General features: G+C 42.4%; 2 protein-coding genes across 2 annotated transcripts in view; both read right to left on the bottom strand.

Annotated features, from left to right (window-relative positions):
• The window catches only part of LOC105380456 (unconventional myosin-XV), a 90,112-nt gene that overhangs the window by 61,705 nt on the left and 9,851 nt on the right, over positions 1-18,556 (bottom strand). The window contains exon 2 of the mRNA XM_048626990.1: positions 2,621-2,768. Within this exon, the coding sequence (XP_048482947.1) occupies positions 2,621-2,767 (147 nt within the window). The 5' untranslated portion in view covers position 2,768. The remainder of the gene's footprint in view (positions 1-2,620; positions 2,769-18,556) is intronic.
• LOC119691434 (leucine-rich repeat extensin-like protein 3) lies at positions 3,165-4,342 on the bottom strand. Its single transcript, XM_038108814.2, has 2 exons — positions 4,273-4,342; positions 3,165-4,183 (listed from the first exon to the last, which is right to left on the bottom strand). Exons 1-2 carry the CDS (start codon positions 4,318-4,320, stop codon positions 3,323-3,325), a joined length of 909 nt encoding a protein of 302 aa, XP_037964742.2. The 5' UTR covers positions 4,321-4,342; the 3' UTR covers positions 3,165-3,322.

Raw genomic sequence — 18,556 nt, forward strand, 5'->3', positions numbered from 1 at the left:
TACACCCCGATGTTATAAGTTTATTAAACCTATAAATTTCATTCGATCTCAACAGTTACACACATAAATATTCCCGTTTACATCGTATTAATTTATTTGTAAGTACTTTTAGCTAATGAATAAACTATTACTTTACTATCATACTTTAGTCAGGTACCTATATATGTTCGATGTTTATGATACCTAAGTATGTGTATGTATTTACCATTTCAAGTTTGTCAAGATTCGCAAGCGAGTTCAACTGGTCTTTGTTTGAGCTCTCTCTATCGGCTAGAAATGTTTGCTAGAGGCCCTATGCTGGGGACCTGTAATTTAAAGCTAAGTAGTTATTTGTTCAATAACTGTAAATTTTCCCTTACTGAATGCTGAAATCGTTCCTTACAGTCGGAGACTTCCCGACCATCTCATACAAAATTATGCAGGTACCATACGGAAAAGCCCTGCTGTTTCGAATATGTTTAATACAGAATAGGAAACCGGGCGATTCCCTGATAGTAGTAGCAATTCTCTTATAGGTACCTATAAACTGCTAATAAAACTATTTTCTAGAACTATTGTCAAGTATATCGACCACAAATCAGGCAATACAACTAGATATCTATGAATAATAGTAAATAGTAGGTAACTATACGTATCTAATTTTTTAACATGTACTAAGCGGGAGTGTGCTACTTCCTGCCATTGATAGCTACTCGAAGATATCGATATGTATCTACGCCCTAAGATACAAATATGAAGTCCACGGATGCAGTTCATGCAATGTACAGTCTTGCAGCTGCTGTCGCCGTGTCATTGTCCAGACAATACAACGTGTATTCGCACAATAGTCGGTCTACTGTGTTTTACTGTCGGACAGCACCATTTCACTCTATTTATAGACGAAACAGGATCAGACATTAAGACAACGCGCTCTTCTGTATATATTCGGTATTCGCACAATAGTTGGTTTGTTTACGATATAGGTAAGTACCTACTTACGTATGGATGTAAGTGAGTACTTACGTTTTACTGTCGTGTCGGACTACAATATGCATAATAATATAATGCACTCTATTAATAGATGAAACAGGATTAAAAGTCTTCTAAACAATATATTTTTACGTCTACTAGTTGTTATGGTAAGTACCTAATCATTTTACAGTTTAGGTTTTAATTTATTTCTGAATCATTAGCCAGTATAAATAATTTAAGCTCTACAACGACAGATTTGCACCTAACCTCGGCCTTGTCAGCCAATGTAAGCCCTATTGCTTTACCCAACACCGAATGTCCACCCGGTGGCATTGACCGCAGCAGATTTTAATCTTACACGTCCATACTTTTTCATACATCAATAAAATGAAAGTACCACCAGTGACCCTGACTACTGAGCCGATGGTCCCGGGTTCGATTCCCGGCTGGGGCAGATATTTGTTTAAACACAGAGATTTGTTCTCGGGTCTTGGATGTGCCCGTAAAATGGCAATAGGCCCGCCCCCTATTACATTGGGACTAACATAACACTCTGGCGAAAAGTGGGTGCAGCAATGCACCTCTGCCTACCCCGCAAGGGAGTACATTAGTACCTACAAGGCGTGAGTGCGTGTTTTTTTTTTTACCACTTATACATTTTTCTATAGGTACTAGATACTTTTAATTGCAGTTTCTGTAGTGTAGACTCTACAGGCATTGAATTGCGAACAACTGTTTAAAATTCATCGTTCTGTGAATAGCCACCGAGATTACATATTTATAAGAGATTCGTGAAGTTTGCACTTTAATCGACTACATACTCGGTAAGAGGACCTATCCAGAAGGTCTTCAGGCTCTTGCATATTCAGATACGAACCTCATTTTATAATTATAACCGTGAGTTACAGTTAAGTTTAGCAGCTGAACTTTAAAATTAACTTGACATTAATTTGAATTGCTATAAAATGCATGATAATGTCGAATTGAATTACAATTTCTTTGCACACGACTGTAATAATAATAAATAATTAGGCTAATGAAATGGGTTTAATAATGGTGAACGTGCAATAATCTAGCCTGGCTGTGCGGACCTAGACAGTGAGAAGGGCTACAGTCACGTACAATGACCGTGCGTGACCACAACTAATGACGAAAAAGTCAAGTCCGCCGAGAACTTGGCCCGCTTCGGAGTCGGGTTTTCGACATACCGTTCGATATGCCAATAAGCTTATCGGTGATCGCCTGATGAAATCGGTAATGTGACAAATGCGACTATTTATTTGTTGGCGTTGTAACTGGTTTGAACTGTGATTAATTTTAAGCTTATGAATGCTGCACTCGAAATAGAACCATAGCGTTTATAAGTATAGGTCTAAGTTGCCTTCAAGCCGGGACTATATCCCACCACGCTGGGCCACGGCGGTCACACATCTTGTTCTGCTAGATGTAGATCTGCAGTTTCCCTCACGAGTTTTCCTTTAACGTAAGAGTAAATATCGTGATTGAATTCAAAAGAACTCAGTGCTTCATTTACGGTAACACCTCCTTCGCGAGAAGCGTGCGCTCATCTGTCTGCCAGCGTAGTGGACTTCGCCTAAAACGCTTCCTTCATTGGATGGAGACCCAAGCCCCAGCAGTGGGGACGTGTTGTCATGATGATGGTACAAACCTTGTCATTGAGCACAGCGCTGACGAGCAGCACCCTGGCGGCGCGGTGCACCTCGACCAGCTCGCCGGGCAGCGCGGCGGCGGCGCCGGCCGGCTGGAACCACACCGCCGCGCCGGGCAGCCACTCCGCCCCGCCAGACCCCGCCATGCTGGAGAGAGAGAGAGAGAGAGGTGAGAGGGTTGTAGGGTACTTGATGCGGAATATAGAGAGAGATAGGTAGGTACGGGGGTTGCAGGTGCAGGGGGCAAAATAATGCAATCCCGGTATTGGGCCACAGATGCAGCACCGTCGGCGGTAGTGGAACTAGTCACAGGTGTAAGGGGACCCGACCCGGGGCATGATGTGAGGCGCACCATCGTTTCTGTGGAGCTCCACACGCAACGCACATATTGTGCATCCGAATCTCTTCTTGGTCATATACCTAATATATGTAGATAGGCTTATAAAAGGATTTACGTGGCCCACGGCTAATATAGTGTTGTGCACTGTTCAGACCCTTTGAAGGTGTTTGAATAATTAGTAAGGTTTGATTAAAACAAAAAGGTAACAAAATATAGTACATTTATTGGTAGGTATGCGTTCACAGCACTAGATCGTACCTAGACATAATTATTTACACTTGATCAGCCTGACTTAAGAACTTAAATGTTATTTAACAAATCAACATGTTCTCTAATAGATTCTATTGGGAACAGTAATATTTTATAGGTAGACTGGCAGCGAGGAGGGCTGGTAGCCGCAGCCGCAGCCGCACCCGCCAGGGTAGGCGGGCGGCGCCGCTGTTTGCACGCAGATGGAGGGCGGCGGCGGCGGCTGGTAGCACATGGGCGGGCCGGGCGGCGGCTGCATGCAGAAGGGCGGCGGCGAGGGCGGCTGCACGGTGATGGGCGCGGGTGGGGGCGGCTGCACGTACATGGGCGGCGGCGGCGGCACCTGCACGCACAGCGGCTCGGGCGGCGGCGGCTGCACGCACAGCGGCGGCTGCGGTGGCGGCTGCACGGTGATGGGCGCGGGCGGCGGCGGCTGCACCGGCATGGGCGGCAGCGCGGGCGGCTGCACGCAGATAGGGGGCAGCGGCGGCGGCTGGATCACGATCGGCGGCGGCGCGGGCAGCTCGATGACGATGGGCGGCGGCAGCGGGCAGTCCACGTACATTGGGGGCAACTGCGGCGGCGTCACGTACATGGGCGGCTGCTGCGGCGGCTGGACGGTGATGGGGGGCGGCGGGGGCACGTTCACGTACATTGGGGGCTGGCACGGGGGGGTCACAGTGATCGGGGGCAGGGGCGGCGGGGAGATGCAGAGGGGCGGGGAGGGCGGAGGCTGAACGGTGATGGGCGCGGGGGCGGGGAGCTCGATCATGATGGGCGGCGGCGGTGGAGGCGGGCAGCAATTGCAGCCGTATGGTTCAGCGTAGGGCAGATAGGGCGCGGGGGCGGGGAGGTAGGGTGCCGGGGCGGGGTAGGGCGCGGGGGCGGCGGGGTAGTACGCGGGCGCATACTGCTGGCTGTACAGCGCCGAGTAGTCATACCCACTCGCGTACGGACAACCCAGACATTGACCCTGAAATTATGAGTGAAACGTTTAGAAACTTTGAAGAACTATAAAAAAATATGCAGAGGCAAGTTTATTAAGTCGTATTAGAGAGTTACCTGAATCAGGGCCGCTAGGAACAGCGGGACCACTGCGATCATCACCATGGTGGCGAGGAGTGCCTAACTAAATTGTTATTGTACAAAAAAACTATTTATACTCACCTATTACCCCAATCATCGTTGAAATATGTTTGTTTAGAAATACCTAAGGGCTTTGATATCGTTATTTGTAAGAATTTTGTCACATAGGTATTAAGTACTTACTGCGAATAAAACCGAACTTTTTCTTATGCATGATAACATAATTATTTGTACCTAATTACAACATATTTTCTTACATAATTGAGTAGCCGGTAAGGCACCTATAAAAATATGTAAGTACCTACCTATTTGAAATCCTTCTTAGAAATACAAATCGCAATGTTCGTAGTTGCAACCATTCGATTTCACTGTCCAATTAGCACCCTTACCAACATTACAAAAGTAAACACTAGAAATTGATAAAGCACGGGAAAAAGAATTGCATCGTCCGCGCTAATTTAATACGCATATAAACTATGATTTGTAGAGAAACTTTATACCACGATCTGCCTCGGTGACATGAACAATCACTATTTTTATTTAAATGTTTATAGTTATTTACATTATATAGGTACTATATATAGTCAGTTAATCACAGATAGTTAACAATAATACCAAAACACGTACAATATCATAAAAGGGCTATTTCCAGCAATCAGTTACACGCTATATACATGTATTATTATGATGGTTATGAAATTTTAAATCATACAGTCCTATTCTAGGTCCCATAATAGTATAACTTAATTTGTCATATATTTACGTAAATGTCTCTTAATTTTCACGCAGTCTAATCTTCTCATTATGGTCGATGAATTAATCAACTTGCTTGAATTTCAACACTTCGGTCGGAGATGCATTGAACGCGTGATTTGATGAAGTTATACCGATCTTATCTAGTACGCCGTAAGACTTGCAGTCACGATGACTTCCTACCTAACACATAGGCAAATCCTAACTAATCCTAACTAATATTATAAATGCGAAAGTAACTGTGTCTGTCTGTCTGTCTGTCTGTCTGTCTGTTACTCTTTCACGCAAAAACTACTGAACGGATTTGAATGAAATTTGGTATACATACGGTCTAGACCCTGGGAAAGAACATAGGCTACTTTTTATCCCGGAATTCCCACGGGAAAACTTTTTAAGGCGAAGCGAAGCGCGCGGGAACATCTAGTAATATATAAAATTAATGTAGGTATAATGAATGGCAGTGTGCTCTCTAACTTGGCGTCATAAACACTTCATAATGATGGTTATGGCGAACGCGGGGACAGAAGGTTTCACTTTCCAAACAATTAAATGTCACCCGAGTAGGTAAGGTACCTTACCGTTACTCAATAAGACAACAAACTCTATTGCGTAAGTTAATAGCAGGAGATACATTAGCTGGTACATACTGACTAGCAGTTCCTGGTGTTTAGTTAGTGTTGGTGTTGCTTCCATATTTTTTTATACTCCTGGCTTACTTAGTAGATACTAGTTGCAGTTCTCTAATACTAATTACAGTAGGTATTTTAGGTACTTATATTATGTATTATGCATGTATGATTTTTAAGCCCTTCGTATGTAGTTCCGCAGGGTTTATGTATGTGTAAAATAGTGCCAATCTTGAAACAATTGAGTTAATTCATGGTTAATACAGTGCTCATATTATGATATTCAGGTCACTCCAGAGTGTATCAACCCTTCAATGGTAAACGTTGTCTTTTAGTATGTATATTAGAAATGAATAATTTAATTACACAGTCAATTGGGTACCGTCGAAACTCAGATCCAAAGCAATAAGCATTACTTCATTAGTTGCTCATAAAGCTGATAACTCTTTACATTTATAAGTTTTCTTGGTCGGAGAAAACTAATGAATCGAAATGACAGCATCAACATCGTTGATTTCATTTTATGTTGATTTATATAATCGCTCATTATACGATACACCTCTACCTCACACTGCGCTTGAGATTATAAATGAACTAATATACCAGTCAATCAATTCATTAACGGATTTCCATCATTAGTGGACTATTGAGGTTTAAATACTTTATTGACCACACTTGGTGAGAGATGATCTCAAGCTGGAGTCTCGTCCGTGTTAAGAACACAAGCACATTTGACCTGAAATCTTTTGTCAAATCCGGTAAAAGACAACGGTCCACACTTCCGTCTTCCTAAGATGTGGAATTGACCGCACCCTTCATGAATACGAATGACTATAACCGGGCCATATAAAATTACTGTGGCGTCTCCCGAGTCACTTTATGCAGGTGGACTCTTCCAACTGGTTGGATTATAGAGTAAATTGTGTATGCTGCCGGCAACACCTGACCCCAAGATTGGAGGTTGCTTTCTAAACGCATGTGTGACTGCATTTATTTATTTATGCGAACTCTCCTTTCGAAAGATATTTGAATGCATTATACATGACCTTGTGAAGGGACAAGAAATCTACCGTAGATATTTTAATAAGAAGATTGCTAGATATAAATTAAATGAAAGCGCATTTCAGCGTAGGTCAGCAGTCAAGCAGTGCCTATAAAATCTGTGCAGTTTTATCACATTTTGTACCTGTGTATAAAACGTATACTTGTATCTTACCTACCTAATGAATTACATTTTGATTTTTATTTGGGTAATAAGGTTTGGCAATCGTAATAAGTATTTACCTACTTAATTAAATAATTGTTCAGCAACGAATAATTACTTAACTGTATTCCACATGGGCTCAATTTGTTTGGTTTACAAAGTGGGCTGAATTTGATTTGCTAATGGGCTGAGTACTTTAAAGTTTACATTATTTAGTTCTCAGTGTTTCGATTTACGTAATAGGTACTAAGAATGGAATGTCAAATGACTCACATAAAATGTCAAAAGGTTTTAGCAGCTCCGGCGCTGCGCGCTGTCACAACGGCACTTTGTATTTCCTATAAGTACTTACTTAGGAGAGTGGAATCTTTGGATTGTACAAACTTGATTGCCAATCCATTAAAGATTATTTAAACGATTTTTAATTATTACCCTAATTGTAGAATAAAAGGCAGGTATTTAAAGCATAAAAGAAAAGAAGCAGATTTTAAAAAGAAAAAGCGAGTAGCCAAAATGATTTTCAGCTACTGCAAAGGTTCTTACATAAAATCCCATCCCTCCCACGGGGTACCTTCTTGGGCCCATCAGAGCATAGTAACCCGCAGACGCAAGCTTTCAAAGGTTTTCCTCACGAGTGTCGAGTGGCATTGTCCCAGTGACACAGTTGCGGCGGCCGCGATCCCACACGAGATGCTCCGGTCGTTACGCAACGCTTTCAATACACACACCCGCTTTAGGGTTAATTTTTTAATTGCTTAATTGTTTCGAGATGAACAAAAAATATGAAAGTTTACGGAGGTGCTTAGTAAAGCGGTTATGGAATAGTCTTTTTAGTTTCACAGGGCTCATTTGTATACCTGATAAAATATTATTTGTATTCTTAGATTTGGCTGTGTGCATTAAATAGGAGGTTTGTAATGCACATATTTAGATTCAAGAAACAAGAGCAAGTTCAACAGAAACGGAATCTTCATACAAATGGCAAGTTTGACCGCGAATATTTAATTCGGTAAATACGACCACTTTACTGATATATTATATTACATACATACATACATACATATGCTCACGCCTGTCTCCCAGAGGGGTAGGCAGAGACTATGGATCTCCACGTGCCACGATCCTGACATACTTCTTTCGCTTCCTCCACATTCATAAGTCTCTTCATACACGCACGTCGGTTTCGGAAACTCCTAATTTGGCTCTTCTTGAGTATGTCGCCTATCTGGTCGACATACTTTCGCCTAGGACGTCCTCTACCGACACAACCATACATCTCCGCACAATAAATTTCTTTCGTCAGTCTTCTTTCATCCATCCTTTCAATGTGACCAAACCATCTCAACATTCCCTTTTCAATTTTGGTCACTACGTCTTCTTTTACTCCAACTCGATCTCTTATAACACTATTCCTTATCCTATCATTCAGTTTCAGTCCACACATACTTCTTAGAGAGCGCATCTCAACAGCATTTACCCTACTTTCATTCTTCTTCTGCCAGACCCAGCTTTCACTTCCATACATTAGTGTAGGGACCAACACTCCCCCATGAACAGCCAAACGAGCCTTTTGAGACACGTTTTGACTCCTCATGAAAGAGTGCAAGGCCCCATTTACTTTATTTCCCGCTTTCACTCTTCTTTCAATATCCCCCTCACATTTCCCATCCCTCGTAAACAGACAACCCAAATAAACAAACTCATTCACTTGCTCCACTTTTTCGTTCTCGATCATGATCTTACATTCAGTTACCTCTTCCTCTCTTTCAAACACCATAACTTTCGTCTTATTAACATTCACTTTCATTCCTTTCCTTTTAAAACTTTCATGCATGAGAGTTACTTGTTGTTGCAGCCGTTCTACCGACGATGCAAGTATGACTTGATCGTCAGCATACAGCAAACACTTAAGAAGCAACTCTCCTATTCGCAAACCTCTTTCGTCATCTTTCATATCCTTGAGACAACTATCCATAAATAAATTAAACAGCCAAGGCGAAGCCACACATCCCTGTCTAACACCTCTGTGGATACCAAACCAGTCAGTGTAGGCTCCGTTTATCCTGACACACGCACTAGACTCCCTATAAAGGGACCTCAGTGCCCGCGTCAGGTGGCCGTCCACTCCATAAACGGATAGTGTCTCCCATAAATCATTCCTCCTCACTCTGTCATAAGCCTTTTCTAAATCTACGAAGGCACAGAACACCTTTTGCTGCTTTGCAAGGACCTTTTCTGTGACGCTTCGTAGGGAAAAGACTTGATCCGTACATCCCATCCCCTTTCGAAAACCACCTTGCACATCCCAGATCTTTTCTTCCGTCTCTTTCACTACCCTTTCAATTAATATTTTTGCATACAATTTACCAACTATACTTAAGAGGCTGATGCCGCGGTAACTGTTGCAGGTCTGGAGCGAGCCTTTTCCTTTATACAAAGGAACTATGACCGCTCTGCACCAGTCGCGTGGCACCGTACCGCAACGCCAGCACTCATTGAAGAGTTGGTAAAGCTCACTTGCAGCCACTCCACCTCCCGCTCTTAGCATCTCTAAAGATACCCTATCATACCCGGCCGATTTGCCAACTTTCATTCTTTTTAATGCATCCATAATTTCTTTCATACTTATCTTGTTTTCCTCATCTACAATTCTTTCACTTTCTACCTCTACATCACTTACAGTCATACAATCTGTGCTTTCAAACAAACTTTCAAAATATTCTTTCCATCTTTTAAGGATTTTATTTTCATCATTCAAAACATCTCCATTTTCATCCCTTATCACATCCAGATTTGTATTCTCTGACTTCCCTCGAGCCTTTCTTATCAACTTCCAGAACAATTTAATGTTCGCTCGAAAGTTGTCAGAGAATTTTCTATCACATTCATCTTTTAATGCCTTTTTCTTCCTTTCAATCACTTCTTTTACTTTTTTCTTTAGTAAAACATACTTTTCACGAATCTCTTTCATTTCAACTTCCATTCCCTGATTTCCTTGCATTCTGTTGTTGGCTTTTTTAGACAACAAATCCAACCATGCCATCTTTTTTTCATTCACTACCTTTTTGCATTCATCATCCCACCAAGTAAGCTCCCTCTTACCACTCTTCTTTCTTTTATTCACTCCACATACTTTCACCGCCATATTTACTAAATTGTCTTTCAAGCGCTTAAATTTTTCTTCTAAATCATTTTCATCTAAGATATTAGTGCTCTCTAAGTTTTCTTTCAAACTTCTTCTATACTCTTCACTTACTACATCATCTTGCAATTTTTCTACTTTGATACGCTCTAAATTTGTTGTTGATACTCGAGGTCGGTGTCGCCAATAATTAAACAGACCACGAATCCGGCTTTCAACCAGAAAATGGTCCGTTCCAACATTAACACCCCGATAGGCTCGAGTATCAGCAACGTTTACGCGTAATCTTTCATCCACAATCACAAAGTCTATTATACTCCGTTCATTCTGTCGTTGCCATGTATACATATGTATCTCCTTGTGCTTGAACATAGAATTAGAAACTACAAGGTTCCTTTCTAAGCAAACATCCAGAAGATACCTGCCATTCTCATTCACTCTTACGTCACCAAACTTACCCAATACACTTTCATACCCATCACGCTGTACACCTACCCAACTATTAAAATCACCGAGCATAATAACCCTTTCATTCTCATCGCAATTATCTAACACTCCATTCATACTTAGCCAAAACTCATCTTTCTCCTGTGTAGACTTTGACGTGTCCGGGGCATAAACCCCCAGAACAAACAATCTCGTCAAACCTACTTTTAACCGGATCCAGATAAGTCTCGGGCTCACGCACTCGTACTCTATTACACAATTATTCCAGCGTTCAGATAGGACAATCCCAACCCCTTGACAGCCATGCTCAGATTCAGGAACCCCTGACCAATAGGCTGTCAGAGTTCCGTGCGTGGTAATGCCCATACCTTTCCGCTTGGACTCATTCACACATAGCAAATCCATTCCTCTTGTGTTAAACACCTCGCATACTTCATCTATCTTTCCATCCAGACCCCCACAAATATTCATCGTGGCTATGCGGGTCTCCACAGCCCACTTTTCGCTCCTCCGAGAGACACGGCGTGACGGGTTGCGAACCGCGTCGCCACCACCGGGTTGAACCATATTGAACCCTGTTCTCTTGGAGTGTAGTTATCGGTTTCACGGCACCATGAATGGTGTACCGCTACTCACGGGAGGGGCCGGAGCACTGAGAGGCCGAAGCGTGAGGCTCACACGAGAAGGCTAACTACATCCCCCCCCTAACTACATTATATTACTATTCAGATTCAATCGGTGCAAAATGGATAATTGTAAACTAATTTAACAACTAACTTCATAAACGATCCATCTCTCACAATGGCGGATGTAATGACCGGAAAATTGTTGTGTTACGAAAATGGAAGGAAATTATTCATGCTTTTCCGTGTGCCACCGGATAAATGGTAATATTATAATACTATGCATGCATTGCTTAGGTATAAACGGGTAATCTTACTTATCCAAGGCTAAAACTGAAAATCACCGGGTAAGTAGAGCTACTGAAGGGTTATCGAAATATGATTTTAAGAAAAAGTTTTTATTTTATTTTGTTTAAAATATATTACATATTACCTCAAAATATATCAAATCTAAATATGTGTTTGTTTAACTATTATTAAATATTTATACGATTAAGTATATGTAATAACTATTATGTCATTATTAGTACTTATATGTATAGAACGGCTATTTATTATTATAATATGTATAGAAAGATACGAAGATTAATCCCACCTGCTGTTAAACTAAATGCAAATGCGAGAGGCACCTTTGGGTTCGTGCATGAAAATTGGAAACGCTAAAGATATTGACTGCTGGCTGAAGGAACCCGCCGCCGACCGGTTCAGACAATAATTAGATTTCATAACACGGCGCAGCACACGTAGTTAAATTAAAATGCAGCTAAACAGGTTCTGCCGATATTTATCTGTTGCTAAATTATTGTTACTTTTGTAATGACACGAGTGGCGCAGTGTAAGTAATTGTGTTGGCGCCAGATTTTGAATGTGAATTTTGGTCAGCTGCAAATTGTATATCAATCAACGCATAAGTAAAAATTTAAACCTACTTAAATACGAATAAATATAATGAATATTTCCAAAATACTGTCCTATTCAATGTGTTCACTCCAATTGTTTTGTAGTGCTTTGCTAGTCGCGGTTGTTAGTAATTATAGAAAAAAGTACTTCGCTTCACTGAGAGTAATAAGTGTGCGTACCGCGAGACAATAGAATGTTCGCATTAACTCCTCCAGTGTAAGACCCACAATAGCGTATTCATTAAAAGTCGAATCTCGTCGCTCTGAAACACCTCATCCGTGCTGCCGATCAGCCTAATAGCATCTTTAAGACGTCCTTATAAAGTTCACATCAAATACTGTGGTCGACTAATCAGTCGTCCAAATAAGTAGGATCGTGCTGGGCTATGGCAGTCCCCCTACAGGGGAGGTGTGTGAGCGGGAACGGGGGGCAGGGTAGTGCAGACACCGGCGGAATAATGAACACAACTGTACCGGCTACAATGACTAATTGTAATCGCTGATTCCTCACTTATTACGGCAGCCGACACACAAATTAAATCACTAACAAAGGGCGTGTAAACGCTGTGGCTTTGATACCTTTTTACAGATATTCTTCGGATAGCAGGGAGTAAATAAGCCTTCTTTGATAGCGCGATGACAGCTGTGGGAAATTAATTGACTAAGTTAATATACCTAGTGGATAATGTTTTTGTTAAACACACATAAAAATATTTTTTTGTCATCAGTTTACATTAGTTACTTACAACAAAAGTTACATGAACAGATAGACTGTCCGACAGATTGTTAATTAGCTAGGTAAGTATATGGTATTTTGCAAAAGTTTATACGAGTACAATATAGTAATTACTAACATACAAGCGGCTTACAGGTACCTACTTACCTGCGTAGTCTACGAACGTTCTCATTTATACCGTTATACTATAGACTTATAATTGGTTATATATACCTAAAGATGCGTAATTTGGGGCCTCTGCTAGTAATTTTGCAGCGAACATGAAATCACTTGCATAACGTGTTAGCATATCACTTTCATGCACAATGCTAAGTAAATGAAACAGGTAAATAAAGCCACAGTTATGTTACGCCAAGTGTGAGAATAAAGTTCTCTTCTCTTGAGATTTTTATTTTATCATTTGATCGGACTTGATATTTTTACATAAAATTTATGACCATTCTAGCTAGATACATATTTTGCGAAATAATAGCCTTTGTTTTGTGTTATTGCGAATTCGCCCTATTTCATGTTTTGTTTTATCTAACATCATCGTCATTTATCACGATAATAATTGAATTGCATATCGCAATTTAGAATCATAAAATTTAATTCACTTTCTTGGCTCATAATTGAAATGACGTCTCGTCATAAAATATAGAGAAAGTAAATGAATCGTTGTTACTAAGACTACTGTTATAAGACTGTTATACCTAAATTCCGACTATGAACCACTTCTTACCATATGACTAGTGAGACAGAGGCTAAAACAAGACAGAGGGCAACAGGGCAAGTCGTTATTTGTGCTTAGAGATATTAACACTAGTCGCTAGTTAGTAGTTTCAGTCGTGTACAATGTACAATACAATTACAAGTTTACTACTAAATTTTTATACTTTAGCAAGGTACAGAAATGTAACCAACGTTATCTAACTTCCCTAGCAGTTAGTTCGTAGTTAGATCTAGGTATCACATGAAAGCAAATGCAAATAAAGAATCACAGGAAGGAAACATCAATAAGGAAATGCAATGTAACGGTAAGAAGGCAGTGTCAATACACATTGTCCCACCATTAGGAAATCAGCATACTTGCACAGACTCTATGCAATATATTATGTACTTATTTATGTATAAGGATATTTTATCAAGTACAGGTACCTAAAGTATAATATTAGAAGTTTTTTGTGATAATTTCCAAGACTGACCGACTATGCCTGGTATGATATCGCTTCATTTTAATAGCTATAAATTATCCAAATGAACAATAAGAAAAGTTACTTACGAAAAAAGTAAGTAGGTTAACGATCAACCAACTTAGATTAGTAAGTAAGTAGGTACTCGTATTATGGTACATATACATAGGATCTAGTCCGTGTCCCAGTGGGTGGTCCCGGTCCTCCACGTCACAGTCGCGAGCCGCGGGACCGAAAATTACTTTCATTCATACACGATTTATTATCTCGCTTTTTCCATTCACGGCGCACCTGCCGAATGTAATCATCTCGTTGGCACAGCCGAACTGCAGTCGATAAACCACTTTGGACCTTGTGCTTTTGCAGACAAGAGCTTCAGTCGGGTGTAGTGGAACTGTGGAACATAGTTGTCTTGGCATGTCAGTTTTCTCACACTTCCGCGAACCTCGGAGAGATGCTCGACGAATGAGTGAAAGAAAGTTGCCTCGCCCTCCTCATGTCGTAACGACTCTACTCGCATGATGCACCATTAAAATGTCGATAATCGATCGACTTCACACGCATATTTATGAAGTAAGATGGAAACTGATGATAAAACTGATTTTGATAACTTCCGATTACGACGGCATCGGCAGATCGTGACTGAAACTGGCGTAGAATACATTTTACAAAGACTTAGTTTTATACTTTCTACGCGATGATAGCTATAAAATAGTTAGGTAGTTATGTTATACAAATAAATAAAAGTTTAAGCCAATAAATACCTAAATGAATGTATGGTATTCACCCGATCCAATACTAGAACCAGCTGGTAAAGTTCATCGACCTGTCGTCTGCGACGTGTCAACAAAACCACTAATATTAAGTTAGCCAAATAAAGAATGTCGTTAGACGCGGTGGCTCGAATTATCATCGAAGACTATCCGTTACCTCTAAAGCTTGGCCCCTGAACTAAATTGGACACCGCTCGCTATAGGCTTTAAATATATTAGAATAAAGCCGTTTATTGTTTAACGAATAACAGCCGCCAACGCAGAAGCATTAGTAAACGGTGTGTAGTGGTCATCGTATGAACTAACTTCAGGTAACGGTAAGCTATAGTCACAGTTGTATGTCATCAGCGGGCCAAGTGGAGCAAGTTAATAGCTCCTCATGATATGTGCTGCGAGTAGCAATGATGGCGATTATTTCGCAGCCGAAGTAAAAACTATAAAATGAGTGTAATTGGTAATAAATGATGATACAGTTAGGGGATAAGTGCTCTCAACACTGGAGGTTGGCGGCCGATTAGTCAAGCTCACAGAATTACAGATATTCTGTACATATAATAAATCTAAAATATATAATATTATGTTAAAGAAGTATCTTTAAATGTGATCTAACAATCAAAACACTGTAATCCCATCCTAAAGTAATAAATTAATGTGTTAATTCGTGTAAGTTTGTATTATGTTTATAGCACGGTTGTAGCTATAAATTGCATCTAATGTGACATCTGACATCTCTTTGCATACATTTATATAATAACCAATCCTGTATGTTTCCAAGCCTTTGGTCTTGGAAACATACAGGATCATTAACCCGGCCCCAGGGGGACTAGAGACACCTTCTCTGAGCCCCACTGGGGTAGCTCCTGTTCGGCGCGTCCACGTCGCGGGGGTGGGCACCTCTCTCTTCAGTAGGCCGGAGTGAGCTGGTGGCTGAGTTCGTCCAGGGACCCAGGCCTGCGGGGTATAACGCAGAGCCCGTGCCCAGGGTTACGGGTGAAGACCTCAACGGTGGAGAAGGCGGAGACAATGGATGTTGGTACGGCTGATCTAGCGGAAGGGGCAAGCCTCGCCACATGGGCGTAAAACATGTCGGTCATCGCGGACACCTCCCGCACACCTTACAAAGACTGTTTCGGTGTAGAAGGCACATCAGCGGCTGATGAGCAACTGATGCTGGCGGATGCAGCGAGGCAGCAAGGCATTGTGGAAGGCCAAGGGCGTCGGTAGAGGGCACAGCTGCCGGCGGCCAGACACTGCGGCCGAACTCTCCTCTGGTCGTAATGGTCCCCGTTCCACCAGACAAAGGAGAGTGAGGAGGAGAGGGTGCATCTGCGTAAGCGCGCACGTCTATGCACCAAAATATTTCCTGCGCACTTGACTGTTTCGGCGAATATGGACTCGGATCATCAAGCCCTGTGGCGACAATAGAGGCAGAGAGGTTCAGCAATGATGCAGGCTGGGCTTTGGCTAATATTGCACACAGGCGGCTCAGAGAGAGTGGTCGCTTTTGCGTTGAATAGGGATAACTGCGCAGACTCGGCAGCACTCTGAGTGACGAAGCAGCCCTATTTAGGGGAAGACTGCTTCCCACGCCCAGCCGTGGAGGGGACTAGAAAAGGTGTCCTAAAAAAACCTTTATCCCAAACCTAAGGGGAGGTAGCAACCGCGGCTGCCTAGGCATCCCAACTTCGCGGTCGAAGAAACAGAAAAACCTGCCATAAAGTTAATTCACCTATGACTTTTGCAGCATGGAATGTCCGCACGTTACTTGATCGTGACACTAACTTATGCCCGGAGCGGAAGACTGCTATAGTTGCTCGAGAACTTCGCCGATATAATGTAGACATAGCTGCTCTTAGCGAGACCCACTTGGCTGAAGAGGGACAGTTAACAGAGCACGGTGGTGGTTATACATTTTATTGGAAAGGAACCGCCGCGTCAGAGCCCCGGCGATCTGGTGTTGGTTTTGCGATTAAGAATGAGATAGCAAAAGGACTGGATGAATGCCCTGTCTACATCTCTGATCGTGTTATTTCCCTACGCCTGCACCTGGACAATGATAACTGTCTTAACATCCTAAGCGTATACGCTCCGACTTTGGATAAAGACGACGAAGATAAGGAGAAGTTTTACGAAGAGCTCTCCGACGCTATTGCGAAGATCCGTCCTGAAGAGCAACTGATGTTACTGGGTGACTTCAACGCGCGCGTTGGCCGTGATCATGAAGCGTGGCCAAAAGTTCTCGGTAGACACGGAGTTGGTGCAATGAACAGCAACGGACAACTACTGCTGAGTATATGTGCCCAATTCGAGCTGGCGATCACCAACACTTGCTTCAGACTCCCTGCCAAATACAAAACTACCTGGATGCACCCGAGGTCAAAGCACTGGCATCTCATTGACTACGCCATAGTACGTCACAGGGATCTATCTGCGGTGCAAATCACCCGAGTTATGAGGGGAGCAGAATGCTGGACGGACCACCGATTAGTCATTGTAAGGACAAAATTGCGTCTCCACCGGCCAAGGCGTAGCTCTAAGCCGGCCCGAGTACGCTTGAATGTGGAGAATGCAAAAAGCCAAGAGACAAGAACCGCCTTCGGCCGAGCTTTGAACAGCAGACTGGCAATCCATCTAGCTGAACAAGATTTAAATGAAGAGTGGAAGTCCCTATGCTCCAATCTTGTTGAAAGTGCGACTGAAACTTTGGGACTCAAGAAACGTGTCCACGAAGACTGGTTCGACGAAAACAATAAGATCTTGGTGGAAGCTATTGAGAAACACCGAAAACTCTTGCGAAGCCGAGATCGTAGGGACACCTCGACTACATTTCAGGAAAAAATCAAGTCTAGCTCTCACAACCTAAGGAAACTAACACGGGACACCAAAGATCGGTGGTGGCAAGAAAAGGCTCGTTACATACAAATGCTAGCAGATTCCAAGCAACTCGGCGTTTTTTACGGTGAGCTGAGGAGTCTGATTGGTACCAGGTATCACGGAAAAGTGCCTATTAAGTCCCTCGATGGCACGCAGAGGCTAACATCCAATCAAGATGTCCTGAAACGTTGGGCACAACATTTTCAGAACCTGCTTAACGTAGATCGATCTGCTGATCTCGAACACATCAGATCTCTTCCAAACTATGCAACCGTAGCTGAAATGGATGAACCACCTGCACTCAGTGAAGTAATTGATGCCATCACTCAGCAAAAGAATGACAAGGCCGTGGGCATCGATAACATTCCAGGAGAATTGCTCAAATATGGTACAGAAGAGCTTCACAACCATCTTTGGAAGCTGTTTGTACGGATGTGGAATGAAGAACAAGTCCCAGGTGACTTCACCGTATCGCAGATCTGTGCTCTGTATAAGAACAAAGGTGACCGTTCTGACTGCAACTCTTACCGAGGAATATCCCTGCTGTCCACGCCTGGAAAGATTTTTGCACGCATCTTACTCAATCGCCTTGTACCTGTCTCTGAAAAGATCTTACCTGAGTCACAATTTGGTTTTCGCCCACAAAGAGGCACATGCGAGGCCATCTTCTGCCTGCGGCAACTTCAGGAGAAGAGTAGGGAGCAATGTCAACCTCTGTTCCTCTGCTTCGTTGACCTTGAGAAGGCCTTTGACTGTGTGCCACGCGAAGCCCTCTGGATGCTGTTGGGTAAACTTGGATGCCCCGATAAGTTTGTCCGCATTCTCCGACTGCTGCACGATGACATGAGGTGCTGCGTCAGTACAGACGGTGAACAATCAGACTTCTTCTCCGTCACCTGTGGAGTAAAGCAAGGCTGTGTACTGGCACCTACCTTGTTCGCATTATACTTTGCAGCGGTAGTGAATGAATCACTAAGCGTTTCAACAGCCGGTGTCCAGATTCGATTCAGA

Source organism: Plutella xylostella, chromosome 17 (assembly GCF_932276165.1).
Source record: "Plutella xylostella chromosome 17, ilPluXylo3.1, whole genome shotgun sequence".
Lineage (NCBI taxonomy): Eukaryota > Metazoa > Arthropoda > Insecta > Lepidoptera > Plutellidae > Plutella > Plutella xylostella.